At 36.3% G+C, this 15,754-nt stretch overlaps 2 protein-coding genes across 2 annotated transcripts in view; both read left to right on the top strand.

Annotated features, from left to right (window-relative positions):
* Positions 1-13,445, top strand: part of LOC124413345 — a 55,008-nt gene extending 41,563 nt beyond the window's left edge. The window contains exons 5-8 of the mRNA XM_046893873.1: positions 9,962-10,042; positions 10,343-10,714; positions 11,375-11,587; positions 12,401-13,445. Coding sequence (XP_046749829.1) covers positions 9,962-10,042; positions 10,343-10,714; positions 11,375-11,587; positions 12,401-12,730 — 996 coding nt within the window. The 3' untranslated portion in view covers positions 12,731-13,445. The remainder of the gene's footprint in view (positions 1-9,961; positions 10,043-10,342; positions 10,715-11,374; positions 11,588-12,400) is intronic.
* Positions 194-5,110, top strand: LOC124413348. The gene is made up of 3 exons (XM_046893877.1): positions 194-311; positions 3,762-4,422; positions 5,081-5,110. Exons 2-3 carry the CDS (start codon positions 3,845-3,847, stop codon positions 5,097-5,099), a joined length of 597 nt encoding a protein of 198 aa, XP_046749833.1. The 5' UTR covers positions 194-311; positions 3,762-3,844; the 3' UTR covers positions 5,100-5,110.
* Positions 13,446-15,754: the final 2,309 nt, after the last annotated feature.

Raw genomic sequence — 15,754 nt, 5'->3', positions numbered from 1 at the left:
TAAATATTTGAATTGTAATTTTGGTATAATTATTTTAATAATCCAGCGAAATATTTGCAGAAGCTTCTTTCGTCATCGCGATCATCAGCTATAATAATTCTAGATATTATTATAGATAAGAGACGACAAATTCTGTTAACTTATATATATAAGCTCTTAAGGTAGGTGGGTAGAGGAGAAGGAAAAGGGAGAAGGGGGGCAATCGATGGTAGGAAGACGTCTGGCAGTTTGTCATTAACTGGGAAATAAATCGGTCGTTCTCAATCTCGAGTGCATCGCATATTTTAAGCTCTCTATATAACGGACATGAGGTACAACGGAAATAGTTTTTCGTTGCTTTGTCAAGCTCTGTTTACGTATAATTGACGGAATTATCTCTTCTTAGTTTGCAAGAAAAAAAAAGTCCATTTTATATCGTACAAAAAAACTGTGCTGCACTTTACATATGAAGAATGTGAAAAAGAAAACAATTTTTCTTAATTATTTTCTTCACTTGCCCTACTTTTCCGCGGTATTCGCCATGTACTTGTGGATTGAAATTAATATACACAGTGTGGCAAACCAACACTTGTCCGAACTTACGCGTGTAGCGACGTAGGATTTGAATGAAAAGAATTCGATTCACGTCTATTGTATAACGTACGCCGTAAATATCGTCTAGTATATTTCACTTAGCGTCTTATTATACATATGTGTATTGTTTAAATTGCTAGGACCTTGCTGCAGTTTTAAATCCACTTATACACATTTCGTCTGGCTATATGTACGCCATTAATATAATTTAATTCAAAACGTGATATTATGGTTAAACGATTTTACGCTGTACAAGTGTGACGGTATAATGGACAAATAATTTCAAATACATTACATATATATATATGTTTTTTTATTTGTATTATTAGTATTGATATATATATATCAAACATCAGCAAAGGACCTCAAATAACTTTTGAAGGAGTAGACTTATCGTAAAATGACAAGAGACCTTTTTTGTAGAACGTTCAATTTCCTACAAAAGCATGCTTATGAATTTTCTGTACGACGCGTCGTTATCTAGTTATAAAAATCGCAAGGAGCAAGAACCATTTCTGCCATGTTATTCTTATGGAAAGTAGAAAATCGCGATGAGGCACCTCTAAATATCAATATTAAAATCTGAAATTTTTATGGTATTTCTTTTTCGTCATCTTGAACAATATTTTCAGTATACCGTTAAAAAAAAAATAATCAATTTTTTTGATACAGTCTAATATATATATATATATATATATAGATTTCGAATTGCCGCTTATAATTTACACAGTTGTATATTAAACATTTATAATGTATGGTATATATTATAGACGCATCAATAGAAGGACGGGCGTTAAAATTGTTAAACTTTACTGCGCGTTCAGCGTTCCGTAATGGTTATATATATATATATATATATACACACACACACGCTGATGTCGTCCACATTACATGCATACGTATGTGTAGACACGTAGGTATTGAAATTGTGATATTCGCTCACACTCACACGTAAGCGTGAAGCGTGAAGCGTGAAGCGTGTGTGTATTAAAGCAGCGTATATTGCTGCATTATACTCCCACGGTTTCGCTTCTTTATATACGCATACGATATGTCGTGAATGTGTACAGACGTTGCAATTGGGTTAAGTAGAAGACAAACATCGTGAACCGGGACATCTTGATGTCTGCAGTACCCGGCCAATACCGCACGCAGTACGGAATGATGGCGTGAATTCCTTCCTTCCTTACATTTATTTGTTGGTTAATTTTTTTTTTACTCTCTCTGTTTTAACGTTGTCACGTTTACTTTTTTTCTATTCTTGATATTATTTTACATAAATTTCTTTTTCGGATGTTACAGTCTCGAGAGACTCGCACGCGTATGTCAGAGTGCAGTGGAAAAATTGTGCATAAATTATAGTGAACGGATTATTATACGGTTGTAAAAGAGAGATATGTACGTGATCGAGGGAAACAGATTTATCTACATGCGATAATAATTACTGCGTACGTACTACGATCACGTACTTATATGTCATGTAGTTGATCGCGGAAGCTGTTCTTATTGAAAAAAGTTTTTCTACTCTTTGTGTAATACGAGGTTTTCATAGAAACGAGTTTTGATACCTGCCATTCACAGTCTGCCGTAAACTTTATACATATAGCATACACGTTAGGGTGATTTTTTTTTTTCGTTCCACACTCAAAATTTTGTTAAATATGTCGAACAAAAAAATTGCCTGAAAGTTATAGCCTTTAATATTAATATTAAGTACGTTCCCCGGGCGTGAAAATATTTTTCATATAAAATACACGTAAATCAAATTATTATTCATATTACAATGGATATCAATAATTTAAAACGTTTGATTCAATAAAACATAAAAATTTTATACGGAAAGTAAGTTAAAGTTTGATATCTCAAGAAATATTAATCTGAGCATTTAGGTTTAGAGGACCTTTTTTTGTAGGAAATTAAATTTCTATCAAAATTTATTTTTACCTTTTTTTTTCAGTAAAGATTATCATTTTGGAGATAACAGAGAAAAAAGGTGAATACTGAAAAAAAATACTTTGATTTACATGTATTTTATATCGAAAATCTTTTCAGGCCCAGGGAAAGCTATACTTAATATTAATATTGAGGGAGTAACTTTCAGGGAATTTTTTGTTCGACATATCCAACAAAATTTTGGGTGGGGATCGAAAAAAAAAAGTAGTTGAAAAAAAAATCACCCCAATATATACGTATATGATATTTGAAATATCCATTCGCTTCAGTCGTATTATTTATTTCCAGTGCGTCATACTTAATATTCGTTAGTTCGTCTACTATAATTGATTGCTCGCGTTCAATGGTTATACAAAAATTGTCATTTTAATAATTTATCACGCTATGAAAGGTTTTCTTTCTCTTCTCAAATATACTTTATACAGCACGGAACTTTGTCAATACGATGTAAAACTATCGTAATTTTCGTCAACGAACGCTTTCTTCCCGCGTATGAAACTTTTTTCTCTTCTGTGTAATTGAAGAATAATTGAATTTATTTTTCAAAATTAATCTCTATTCCAATTATCATTCCTCAATTTTCAGTCGCGCACTAATATTTTTACTCATCATTCAACGAGGTGTTCCATTATACGTATATATATATAATATATTATACGTTTTAAATGGGCCTTCGGGCTAGAATTCATGAGCTGTTTCTCTAGACGAAGGGGTCCTACATTCTCGATTTATCGTGTTCACTTTACTTTGGTTTTTTTCATTCCCCCTCCCCCTCATTCCTTACAAACCTAACATCTAGTCTTGCCTTTATATACGTGTGCAGAGGCGGGTGTAACACGTGTATACCTATTGATAGAAATTCCTTAAGCGTTGGCAGTAGTCGGTGATATAAATTGTAGAGTCGGTGGTAGCCTTCGGAGAAACAAGGTTATTGAGCAATCTTCGTTGATGCGATATTCAGACGACGCGACGCGACGCGACGTGTGTAGGAAGATCTGGGAATGCTTCGACTCTATCGGTTTTTATTACCGCTGAATGAGACTCGGTCGACGTATCTGCATCATTACTGGAATGCTCTGATGTAGTACGATAGTATAGGCATTAGGCACACTCTGAAATTGAATGAATATTTTTTAATACTAGTAAGACATTGCGCCGCAATTCTGCCGGGATTCAAACGAAACAGGTGTTTCTCGTCAAACGGAGTGTAAACGTGACGTGATCGATATTTTCAGGTATTCACAGGCACGTTCCGGGTGACTGAAGCTCGAGGCATCGGTTAGAGTCGAGTCCAGTTATCGAATAGCGTTCGGAAAATATGCAGGAGGACTTTAAGAGGTTAGTACCGAGGATCGTCTATACCGCAGCACTGAGCGACATCTGCGGTCATGCAGGCTGCGCCGTTCAACAGGTTCAGGATATGTTCGAAGGAAGTTACGAGGATTCCGAAAAGCTGGTGCACTTTTCGAAACAGAAAAGGCTCAGCAGGTCGCGGTCGAAGCGAAATCCCCGAAAGTTATCAGCGGCATCCGCCGACCGGCAGTCCTCCTCTTCCTCGAGGAGCCCCACACCTCCTTGCCGCAATGCCGCGAATCGAGGCAAAAGAATTCCGTCTAACGTTAAGAGCCACCACGGTGACGTCGATACGGAGTCACCCTCATCCGGTTACAAGGAGTACCTACAATTGCTCACCGTTCCTCATCAGAATTCTGCGGTACTTGAGTGGGGAGAGGCTAGTGGCGACGACCTCAGTTCAGAATGGGAGTCCGACTACTCAGAGAGCAAATACCAGCTAGACTCGATTGACTCGAAATCTGACATTTCCGAGGTAAATTATACATTTCGCTCGGGACTTATTCATGGTGCGCCGATTCGATTTATCTATTATGAGACACCGTAGGGTGTCCCTTATTCTGGGTGTTGACGAATTTTTGCCTCCTCACTCCTCAAATCAACTTCAAATAATTCGAAAACAATTGCTTTATTTTTTCAGACTTTTACCTCAACTCTGGGATTTGTGATCGCTTTGTGATCGAAGTTTCTTATGGAAATAGAATGGGAAAAACTTGTTTCCTCGGTATATATTTTCTTACAAGAGTAATAATATTGAAAAAAAAATCTATAATTGAGAGGTTTTAGTGGGCATTAGTGCTGCTATCTGTAAAAAAATTTACATCACGATACCAGCAAAATCTAGACGAATTGCACTTCATCTAAATAAAAAAAAGTCTGATTTTTAGGGTGTGGAATTCGTCGAGATTGCGTGATATGATTAGGTATGTGAATATTTTCCCAGACAGTAGCACTAATGACGACTAAAACCTCAAAGTTAGACATTTTTTTTAACATTATTACTTTTACAATAAAATATATACTGGAAAAAAAAGTTTTTCCCATGTTATTTCCATAAGAAACTTCGACCACAAAGCGGACCATCTCAGAGTTGAGGTAAAAATTTGAAAAAATTAGGTAATTGTTTTTTAATTATTTGAAGTGGATTTGGGGGATGGGGCTGCAAAAATACGTCAACACCCTAAATAAGGGACACCGCAAGGAAACACGCATTTATTTAATGTCAATGAAAATTTACAAACTGAAAATCAAAATTTATCATCGACATTGAAGAATAACATGCTGAGAAAAATTTATACTTGTGGTTGCTGTCCGTGTGACGATTTTCATTCTTCACCAAAATATAAAAATACAATACGGAACACATGTATGGAAGTTAGTTTTGTAGCTTCGACCATATAATCTTTCCTTCTGATTATGGTCACTCGCACTATATTCTTTGCGACTATTGCGCTAACTTGATGCTGCTGCAACAATGAATTGACGTTCACAGCATGCAAGGGGTGCTTGATTGAGAAATAAGTGACACCATGATTACGTATTTCATGATTAATAACATTTTATAAAGTGATTACGAGAGATTACTTGACGAATAATTTTACTTTGACCAGGTGATTTCTCATGGTTTCTGTGATCCTAAATGATTTCTCATGACCACCAATGATCACTAATTCAGAACTTGATTTTAACTTTATTGATTTCAGTGAGATTTTGGAAATGACGATATCATTTCGTATGTATTGATATTATGTTTCCTTGAGTGAAATATCCCTTGTGAGCATAACTATAGTTATAGTCTCAACCCACTGAGTCTGGTATTTTGACTCCACTGACGTGGAAATACTGTAGTCAGCTTGGTTCTACATGCGATGTAAACGTAATTCTACATGCGAAAAATATATCCAAAAACTTTTCTGTTTCAAACGAGAATGACACCAGGAAGTCATTCCTGCTGTAAGTGGTTGGTAATTCAATTACCTACAAGAATAAATTTCTTGGCATTATCGTTACGTGAAACAATACTTTTCTCGGAAATTGGCGTTCAACATTGCATGTAGAATTGTGCCAACTTACGGCATTTTTACGTCAGTGTTGCCTGAGCTCTGATAATGATATGTACATAAATGGGGTATTCGCGGTAGGTAAAGACTGACGTAGCATCTTTTTGAAAGCTTTATTCAACTGTGAAAATTGAGAAAATAAACAGATTTAAAAGACACATTAACCAGAAAATGTACTTTTCACAAGTATTATTATATTAAATAGGTACTTTTGACACATTTTGCCAGAGTTTTTTTAGTAACTATGACGTGTGAAATTTTTCTACAGTAATTTCCTACAAATATGGCTAGAATAGTATATTTTGTGACAAGGGATGAAAGTTGGCGATCGCAACGAGTGTGAAGTTTGCGCCTGAGTTGCGATCGCTACGTTTGGCACCGGTCACATACGATAGTTTTTACAATAAGCTGATGAAAAGTGGTGGGGCTTTGAGTTGTAGTTTTACGGATCGTGAGTGATCAATTCCTTCTCCCTCGGGAGAAAAGTGAAGCAATTGGGGACGACGCATGCGCGTACCTATCTTCACGACACTGAGGTGAAATTGGTTACTTTTGTCTCGATAAACTGTTACGCAAGCTCCACTTTCATGCACTTGTGATAAAAGAGGATATGTTTTTTGTTTTGAATTTTTTCATGAGCATTATGTATATTTTTTTTCGATATACGCACACGTATATCCGTGGTATCAATCTATTGTTATACAATGTAGTTTGGTAAATGATGTGTTTTTATGACAATGTATCCCATGTGTAATATGTACACTTACATACTGCACATTTAGAGAATAGCGTATTGTGTTTCAAGTGCGGAAAGTGGGTGATTCCTAATGGGTGTAAAGCTTGTAACATCACGCACGCATTTTCTCCAGCACCTGTGAAGCAAAGTTTGAGTTGTAACGGATGTGTCACTGGCAGTGTGTAAAATTGGTCCATTTCTTCCAAGATTTTTGATGGCAAACTTGAATTTGCGAAGCAATAAACGTACTATACTGCCAGTGTTGAAAATTGGTGTTATGTCACATACGCTCCCATAATACAGTGCGTACAATTGAGTTATTCGAATGTGCGCATGGGCCAAAGAAAGCCCTAGAGTGAAAAAAATATCACCTTTAAACTGTGCGCGTGTGCCAACGTTGTTTTACACACCGTTCGAAAACAGGACACGTAACACACGTTCCACGTTTTCTTCAAAAGTCTTGGACAAAATGGTGAGTCTCAGGTGCGCATAGTTGATATCTGATTCGTGTAAGTACAGCGCCTGCCTTGGCTCATGCTGCGTTTACACTAGTACTCGTACGACTTATAGCCTTATAGAGATAGACTGCTCAATAATTTATAGTATATCTCTATAGAGATAGAGTGATCAATACTGTCTAGGATAGCAGTTTCAACGAAGCAAATAGATAGTTTTGATAATCCATCATTCTGCATATAAGCTTTGTATTTAGTTTTTATAAAAGCAGGTTTAAAAAAATAATAATAATAATAATGAACGTTCCGATTTACAATTTGCAATCGGAAATGATAAATATAATCTTGAATTGATACTAGTGTTTGGAGAAAGAGATATCAAATCCTTATCGATTATCAGTTTATATATATTTTTTTGTTTTTCAAGTGTGAGTAGCACTTTTGGGGGCCTTAAGCGAGCGGGGCCTGGGCCTATGGCCCCTGTACCCCCTCCCCCCCTCCCTCCCTAAATCGAGGCCTGCTGCGCGATCTTAATACGGGTCCATTGAAGCCGGGACCAAAGGACAGAGCTAGTCAGAGGAGTGAGAGGAAATACCTGCACTTGATGTTCTCTCTGTCTTGTCACTGCTTCAGCTCGGTGCACAGAGCGCACTCTTTATCTCTATAAGTCTACGATGTGACTGCCGCACTCGCCTTTGCTGCTCATGCTGTAAACTTCACATTCATCGGAAATTGCGTACTTTCCGCATTTGTAACGCAGCATACTACTTTACCTCATTCATCTCCCAAGATAAAATAGAACCTAACTCAGGAGAACTGGCCTTGAAAAAGTTTTTATCTGCTGAAAGTTGTTTTACTGAGAATAGAAAAAAATGTCGGCAATCTTACTTTAATTAATAACGTAACTCACGATATTACCCTGCATAAACCAAGTCGAAGTAGAATAATTTGTGCGAATGTTGAAGTTTTTAGAGATGACATCTACATTTAGATAGTACCTAACTGAACTGTAATTCATTCTTTATTTATTTAAAGTTGTGGGCTTATTCCAATTTATATCAATATTTGAATACCGCTGGTTCGTTAATGGTTAATATGAAACTGTTGCGTCGAATAGATATAAATTTTATTCATCATGTAATGGATTTTTGAAATTCATGTGTCATTGTTTCAATGCGAGCAGTATTGCACTGTCGCAATGAAATGCTGTGAATTGATTTAAAGACATTTGGGTCATTGGATTGAGAACCAGCGGGTTTTGGGGTGACCATGAGCCAGCATATGGAATTCCCGTTTTCAAACTAATTTCGAATTAAAATAACAATAATAATAAAACAAGAATTACAAATCTGACTTTAGATTTGTGATTAGCGACCTGAAATACGTAATGAAATGAATTTCTATTCGAATCCGTTCATCCATTTTTAAAATATTATTTTTATTTTATTTTTTATAATTTTGCTATGTAAATGAATCGAAGAGTACCGATTACCGATTAAAGCCAAAATTAAACAGTTCTAAGTTTGGAAAGCCCGCGTTGATCGAGACCAAAATCATTAAAATCCGATAACTCACCTCGAGTATATTTACATACGTACATACGGTCATACATACGTACGTACATGTTTCCCTAGACTTCAAAACGTAGCGATCCAGTGAAAATTCAACTTTTCATTTTTGTGGCGATTGCAATAACTTCTTTTTCTTTCCTGAAAACAGAGAAACTGGAACTTAGAAAACGATAATTTCAAAACCAGTGGAACCACTCATTAATTGGAGTAAAATTATCAGAATGTGAGAATTTATGTTACGAGCTTACAAGCAATAAGTGTCAGCTGAGAGCTTTTTCATTGGTTTGACGTTAAAATCTTTGACATAGGTATATAGGGCATTCCATGTTAACTCGACCATCATCTGATCCTCATATTTTTGTAGCTGCAGTAGGATCTCAAAACAGCTGAATTGATATTTTTTTTTAACTTTTTTTTAAACTTTTTTTTTGAAAAACCCCCATAGGAGCAATGACTGTGGAAAGTTGTGAAAAAAATTCCCTAATTGTAAAGACAAAACAAATACAAGACCCATGATGGTAAGTGATCTCTCTTGAGAGTGTGATGTACACACCTAGAAGGTGATCGCTTGCCAGTATGTTTCTTGTGTCGAAAATGATTGGGATATGATAGAACATTTTTGGTATTTTTTCAGATTTCACAATTATGGCGTTTGTTTAAATCTTTCGACACTTGTTGCTTGTAAGGGATTTTCTGGGGAGGTGAAACTTAATCAAGGTGTTTTCGAGGACCTACTAGATTCAGAAAAAAATTGGCGTCAGAACCCGGTCGAGTTGACATGGATTACCCCATATATTTCTCTTTCGAGATTCGTATTCCAAGCTTCCCACTCTCTTTCAGTCCAACTACGTGATCAAGCAATTTGAGCAGTGCTAGATAGACAGTCTTTTCAATGACCTGATCAACTGGAAAAGTTTACACAGAATTATTTTATCACAGTATTTCGAATTCCTTTCCAAGTTTTATAGTGGCAAGTCGTACATTTGACCCTGCCGCTTCTGTGTGTAGGTTAAAGAAAAAATAAGAATGGAAAAAGATGCGTTACTCTGGATCTAATTGTAAACTGTGAATAGAGTATCGTTAGTAAAATGTCTATCAAAAGTATAAAATCTAAAAAAAGTGACGAATATGACAATGTTCGTTCAGAAGTTACTATTCACATACGGATCAGGCCTGGAGTAATCCTTACAACACGATTCATAAGAACTTGAATTTTGAACCCCTTCATCACAATGCAACTATTTGTTTCTTTTGTTACAGACATCAGGCTGGAGAAAATTGAGAAACATTGTACAATGGACGCCATTTTTTCAAACTTACAAGAAACAGCGTTACCCATGGGTAAGTGAAACTGTATAAAATAATCAATATAGTTTCTTAATATCTATTATCGAACTACGTTCACCTTGGTTGTGCATTGAATATTAGATTTTTAAAAAGCTTACTAATTATACACCAGTGGGAATTTCAAATTGTTATATTTTAATTTTTTTTTTTTTCTTGTCATTTTTGCACAAATTTTCGAAAATACAGACTGTCGTAACTGCTGAAGATAAATCTGAAAATTTTGATAAAGTGAAAAAAATTATCCGTGGTAAAGGATGATCGATTATAAAAACTTGTTTATTTTATTCGATTCAGGTGCAGCTTGCGGGACATCAAGGGAATTTCCGTGCAGGACCAACTCCTGGGACGATTTTAAAGAAACTCTGCCCGCAGGAGGAGGCTTGCTTCCGTTTATTAATGCGCGATGTTTTGAGGCCTTATGTACCTGAATTCAAGGGGGTTTTGGACGTTCGAGAGTCTGAAAACGGCGCGGAATTACATGACGATATCGCAGCTGAGACTAAGGACCGAGAGGGAGGCGGAGACTTGCGTAAATCTGTCGTATCTTCCTATCTGCAGCTCCAGGATTTACTCGGAGACTTTGAACAGCCCTGTGTCATGGACTGCAAAGTTGGGGTGCGGACTTACCTTGAATCTGAGCTCGCCAAGGCCAAAGAGAGACCAAAGGTATTAGTTTCCTTTAAGTCTGCAGACCAGTTACTGTATAGTATATTGTATGACAAGAGATGAAAGCTGGCAAATGCAATGAGTGTGAATTTTGAGTCTGAGCTAAGCGAGTCACGAGGCCAAGTCAAATCACGCTAGTTGCGATCGTCAACATTTGGCCCGCGTCACATATGATAGTTTTTATAACAAGAGAATGAAAAGGGGTGGGGCTTTGCGTGGCAGTTTTGCGCCACATGTGGCCAATTTGTTTCAATTGAACAATCTCTTGTGCATGCTCGAACCTATCTTTACAACACTGCCACGAAATTGGTTACCAATTGCAAATTATAAATAGTTACAAGAAAATATATTAAGAGTGACCGTAATAAAAAATAGTAATGAATACTAAATTTTATGCTTACAACTACAAAGCTAATTGTCATTTTGTGCCCAGAATACTATGTATTTTGCTCATGGTACAAAATGAAAGTACCTGCGGACGGTACAATAATCATAATTAGAATTTGCACTCTATGCAGCAGTAATGGATTGATGATTGGTGATAAAAAAAAAAAAAAAAAAAAAAAAAAAAACATATGAATATCGACAATTTCTTGAGAGATTTTAGTATTCCTGAAAAATTGACTGATGTCTTAATGAGTAACTCTTTGCTGCTTACAGCTACGGAAAGACATGTATGAGAAAATGGTTCAAGTCGATCCTAGTGCGCCAACAGCCGAGGAACGTCGTGTTCAGGGTGTCACGAAACCTAGGTATATGGTTTGGCGAGAGACAATCTCGAGTACAGCTACGTTAGGCTTCAGAGTTGAAGGAATCAAGCGAGCTCAGGGAGGTTCCTCTAAGGATTTCAAGACCACGCGGACTCTGGAGCAAGTATGTATATGTCTATTAGGATGGTTCATCTTAAACTTGTATTTTTTACTGATTTTTTTGAACAATGATTAATTAAACCACGATACGAAAAAAATAACATAATAAAAGGGATAATTTAATTTTTTGTATATGGCAGTTCAATTTATTGTCGTTCATAAAAATTAGTATTGAAAATGAAATGCGGCCATTAAGGTGATGTGATACTCCTCTTTTGGTAACAAAAACTGTTTATACTGTGTATATATAAGTCCGTAAGGTGTACGCATAATAATGAATAAAAGACATTTCAATAATGGGTAGCGACCTCTAAATACTTTTTTATGCTCTGCGCTTCATGAGTGTTTTTTCTAAACAAATTCAGAGCATTAAGTTTTCAGGCGAGAGGCAAAAAAAAAATTGTAATTTTAAAATGAACCACCCCAATGGATATATTTTCACCACGAGAGTTTTGAAACTTGTTCTGTGACAATCTTGAACTGCTCAGACTCTTCTGTTTTTTCGATTTTTTTATAAATATAAGCATGGTAGTTGGCAGTTCAAGGAAATACGCTTTCACGTAAAGAGATAAATAATATTATAAATTGTAAACTAATTAATAGGTTACTGAGAATGTTGCATTCATGTACCGACATAAAATGACTAACGTTAACAGAATTTATAAAAATTATGAACTCTGTCTTGATGTCAATCAGAGTTAAATGAAGTTTTCCCGTCTATGATAATGGTAATATGGTACAGTGCGAAAATTCCCAGGAAAAAATTGTGAATACTCATAATACTAGGAATATCGTTAATGCACGCTCTGAATTCCAGGTCACAGAGGCACTAAAACGCTTCACAGAAGGATATCCGCATGCTGTCCCAAAGTACCTTCAGCGGCTGAAAGCTATTCGAGCCACCCTCAAGGCATCCACGTTCTTTGCAACACACGAAGTTGTAGGATCAAGTCTACTTTTCGTCCACGACGCAACCGATGCTGGGATCTGGATGATTGACTTTGCAAAGACTTTGCCGCTTCCTTCCCACTTGCAAAATATACGCCACGATGCGGAATGGCAAGTTGGTAATCACGAGGATGGATATCTGATTGGTGTGAATAATTTGATTAATATATTTCAAGATATACGAGACTCGGAAGTATAATATAGTATAATCAGCGCATTTTCATTCATGATGAAAAATTGGTCCGTTTGGAACTCGTCGTGAGACGATTGAGAGGATGTGTGTATATATATATGTATTTTTTATTGCCCTAGTGATTATAATGTATGGAGTTGAAAAGGTAAATTACCTAACAGAATTCTCGTTCTTCTGTGGCGTTGACCTAAAATTTTGTATCAGTGTTCGATGATTACAGTGACAAAAGAATCTCTGTTATTATTATCAAATAGTCTCAATTTTAGGCGCGATAATGGAAATTGCGGTGATTAAAAAAATCCGCAAGAATTTAGTAAATGAATAATGTACAGGAACGTAATTCGTAGATTTTTTTTCCTTTTTTGCCAAGAGTTCACAGGATTGTAGTATATAGGTAGCATATACACAAGTATGACTACAATGTATAGATTTCGAAATTATGTGGGAATTTGACATATTAGCCCCATGTGCTCAATCCATAAAAGCACCATATCCTCTTCCATATAGTCCTCCTTTAAAAATGATAGGTAACCGGTATGATACTGACAAATAGTCAAAATTTCGACTACGCTGTTCCTTTTGTGTATTCCCACAAATCTGATGGTAATTGAGTGTAACGGGAAAGAACAAAAAAGATCAAACAAAGATAAATAGTGATAACACTGACGTTGAGAAATAAATACAATTATCAATAAAAAAAATGCTTGATATACTGCCGAAAAATAACTGATGTACCTTTATTTCTTCAGTGTCCAAATCTGTGCGAGAAATAGACCAAAGACGTGGCAGTTCTCTGCTGCCTAGATATTCTTAGTTAGTTTTCTAATAAAGCGTTATATCGTGATTGCATATGTAATTAATTTAATGATTAGATCATATGAAAGATTAATTTGTATTTCAATAATTTTACGTACAATGAAATTTAAATCGATTAAGAAATACCTTTTTTATATGTAATCCCCGCCTTGCATTTGTAAATACATCGCTACATACCACTATGATGCTCTATACAGTTTGTTTTATTTCAATCACGTTATTTATTATTTTTCAATGTTTTTCATTACTTCAGAATTAACGATAGTGCTTACATTTTTCATCATTCGTAGAATCGAACAGATCATTATTCAAGAAAGTGTATTAATTTTTGTTTTAAATATCGAAACTGTATCCCTTGTAGTTATCCAGGAAATATACAGGGTCTTGAACGCGAGGCCCGGGCGAGAGAGAATCGCACGCATATGCGGGTGTCAGGTAAAACGGCTGAGTCGTCGCACATGTTTCAAGCGACAAATTAATGACCCTTTATACTTATCTATCCGTAATATATTATTGTGAGTGTGAATTAGAGTGGGCAGTTTACTTTAAATACGACTAATATGCTTAAGTTAAAAGGACGTATAGATCTTTATAAACTGTGAAACTTGCAGTTATATTTAAGAACACTGCATTGCAAAATAAATGTTATTTCATTATTGCGTGTTTGGGCATTTTATGGGGCACACTTTAGTGCATATTTTGGCCCCTTAATAAATATCATTGCAGATGCATCTATCAGACCGATACAGTATTTCGAGGTTGCTTCACGTTTTTGTCACCATCTGTTATTTTAAATGGAACAGATCTGCGTGGTTGAAATTAATACCTTTACTCTAGAGTTGACTAAAGGCGTGTAAAGACTGCTAGCCAGATGGGGCTTTGCGTAACCGAAGAAGAAACATATGAATTCATCGTCAAGCTGCGTGCGTCGCGCAACTAAAGTCGATAAACGATCGGTACGTGAAGATGACAAGAACTAATGTTACCATCACATCCTACCTAAAAGGATAATGCACTGTCGTATATTATTATGACTATGTAATGACCACCGGTTACGAAGATTCATTCAAGGCAACTCATTTCTCAGCTAAATTTAGCAATGTCGATTGCCACGGGAATCTTTCGTTTTTCGGTTGTACCTCTTAATCCGTTGCTTGCAGCGTATTTGAAATGCGATCAATCGATTTTTCTCGCAAAATTACGTCGGAATAGTGCCTGAAGGAATTTATTTCAGCACTTTTCAGAATCGTCGAAATTTTCGCGAAAAATCCAAAGGGGTTAGCCTTCCTTTTTTATTCATTTTTGGAGCCGAGAATTTGTCGTCTCGGAATCGATTTGTATGACCCTTTTTAGATTATTTGGACGCCCAGGAACTCAGAAAACACCAGAAAAAAAGCGTAGGACCAACAGCAGAGTAATTACAACGCAAAGACCAGCAGCAGAAAAATTAAGAAAATACGTCTTTCGTTTTTTGGCTCTAACTTTTGATCCGTTGCTCGCAGCGCATTCGGACTGCGATCAATCGATTTTTCTCGCAAAATTACGTCGGAATAGTGCCTGAAGGAATTTATTTCAGCACTTTTCAGAATCGTCGAAATTTTCGCAAAAAATCCAAAGGGGTTAGCCTTCCTTTTTTATTCATTTTTGGAGCCGAGAATTTGTCGTCTCGGAATCGATTTGTATGACCCTTTTTAGATTAATTGGACGCCCAGGAACTCAGAAAACACCAGAAAAAAAGCGTAGGACCAACAGCAGAGAAATGACAACGCAAAGACCAGCAGCAGAAAAATTAGGAAAATACGTCTTTCGTTTTTTGGCTCTAACTTTTGATCCGTTGCTCGCAGCGCATTCGGACTGCAATCAATCGATTTTTCTCGCAAAATTACGTCGGAATAGTGCCTGGAGGAATTTATTTCAGCACTTTTCAGAATCGTCGAAATTTTCGCAAAAAATCCAAAGGGGTTAGCCTTCCTTTTTTATTCATTTTTGGAGCCGAGAATTTGTCGTCTCGGAATCGATTTGTATGACCCTTTTTAGATTATTTGGACGCCCAGGAACTCAGAAAACACCAAAAAAAAAGCGTGGGACCAACAGCAGAGGAATTACAACTCAAAGACCAGGAGCAGAAAAATTAAGAAAATACGTCTTTCGTTTTTTGGCTCTAACTTTTGATCCGTTGCTCGCAGCGCATTCGGACTGCGATCAATCGATTTT

Source organism: Diprion similis, chromosome 12 (genome assembly GCF_021155765.1).
Source record: "Diprion similis isolate iyDipSimi1 chromosome 12, iyDipSimi1.1, whole genome shotgun sequence".
NCBI lineage: Eukaryota > Metazoa > Arthropoda > Insecta > Hymenoptera > Diprionidae > Diprion > Diprion similis.
The sequence above is the reverse complement of the archived record's forward strand: the minus strand, read 5'-3'. Positions and strand labels throughout refer to the sequence as shown.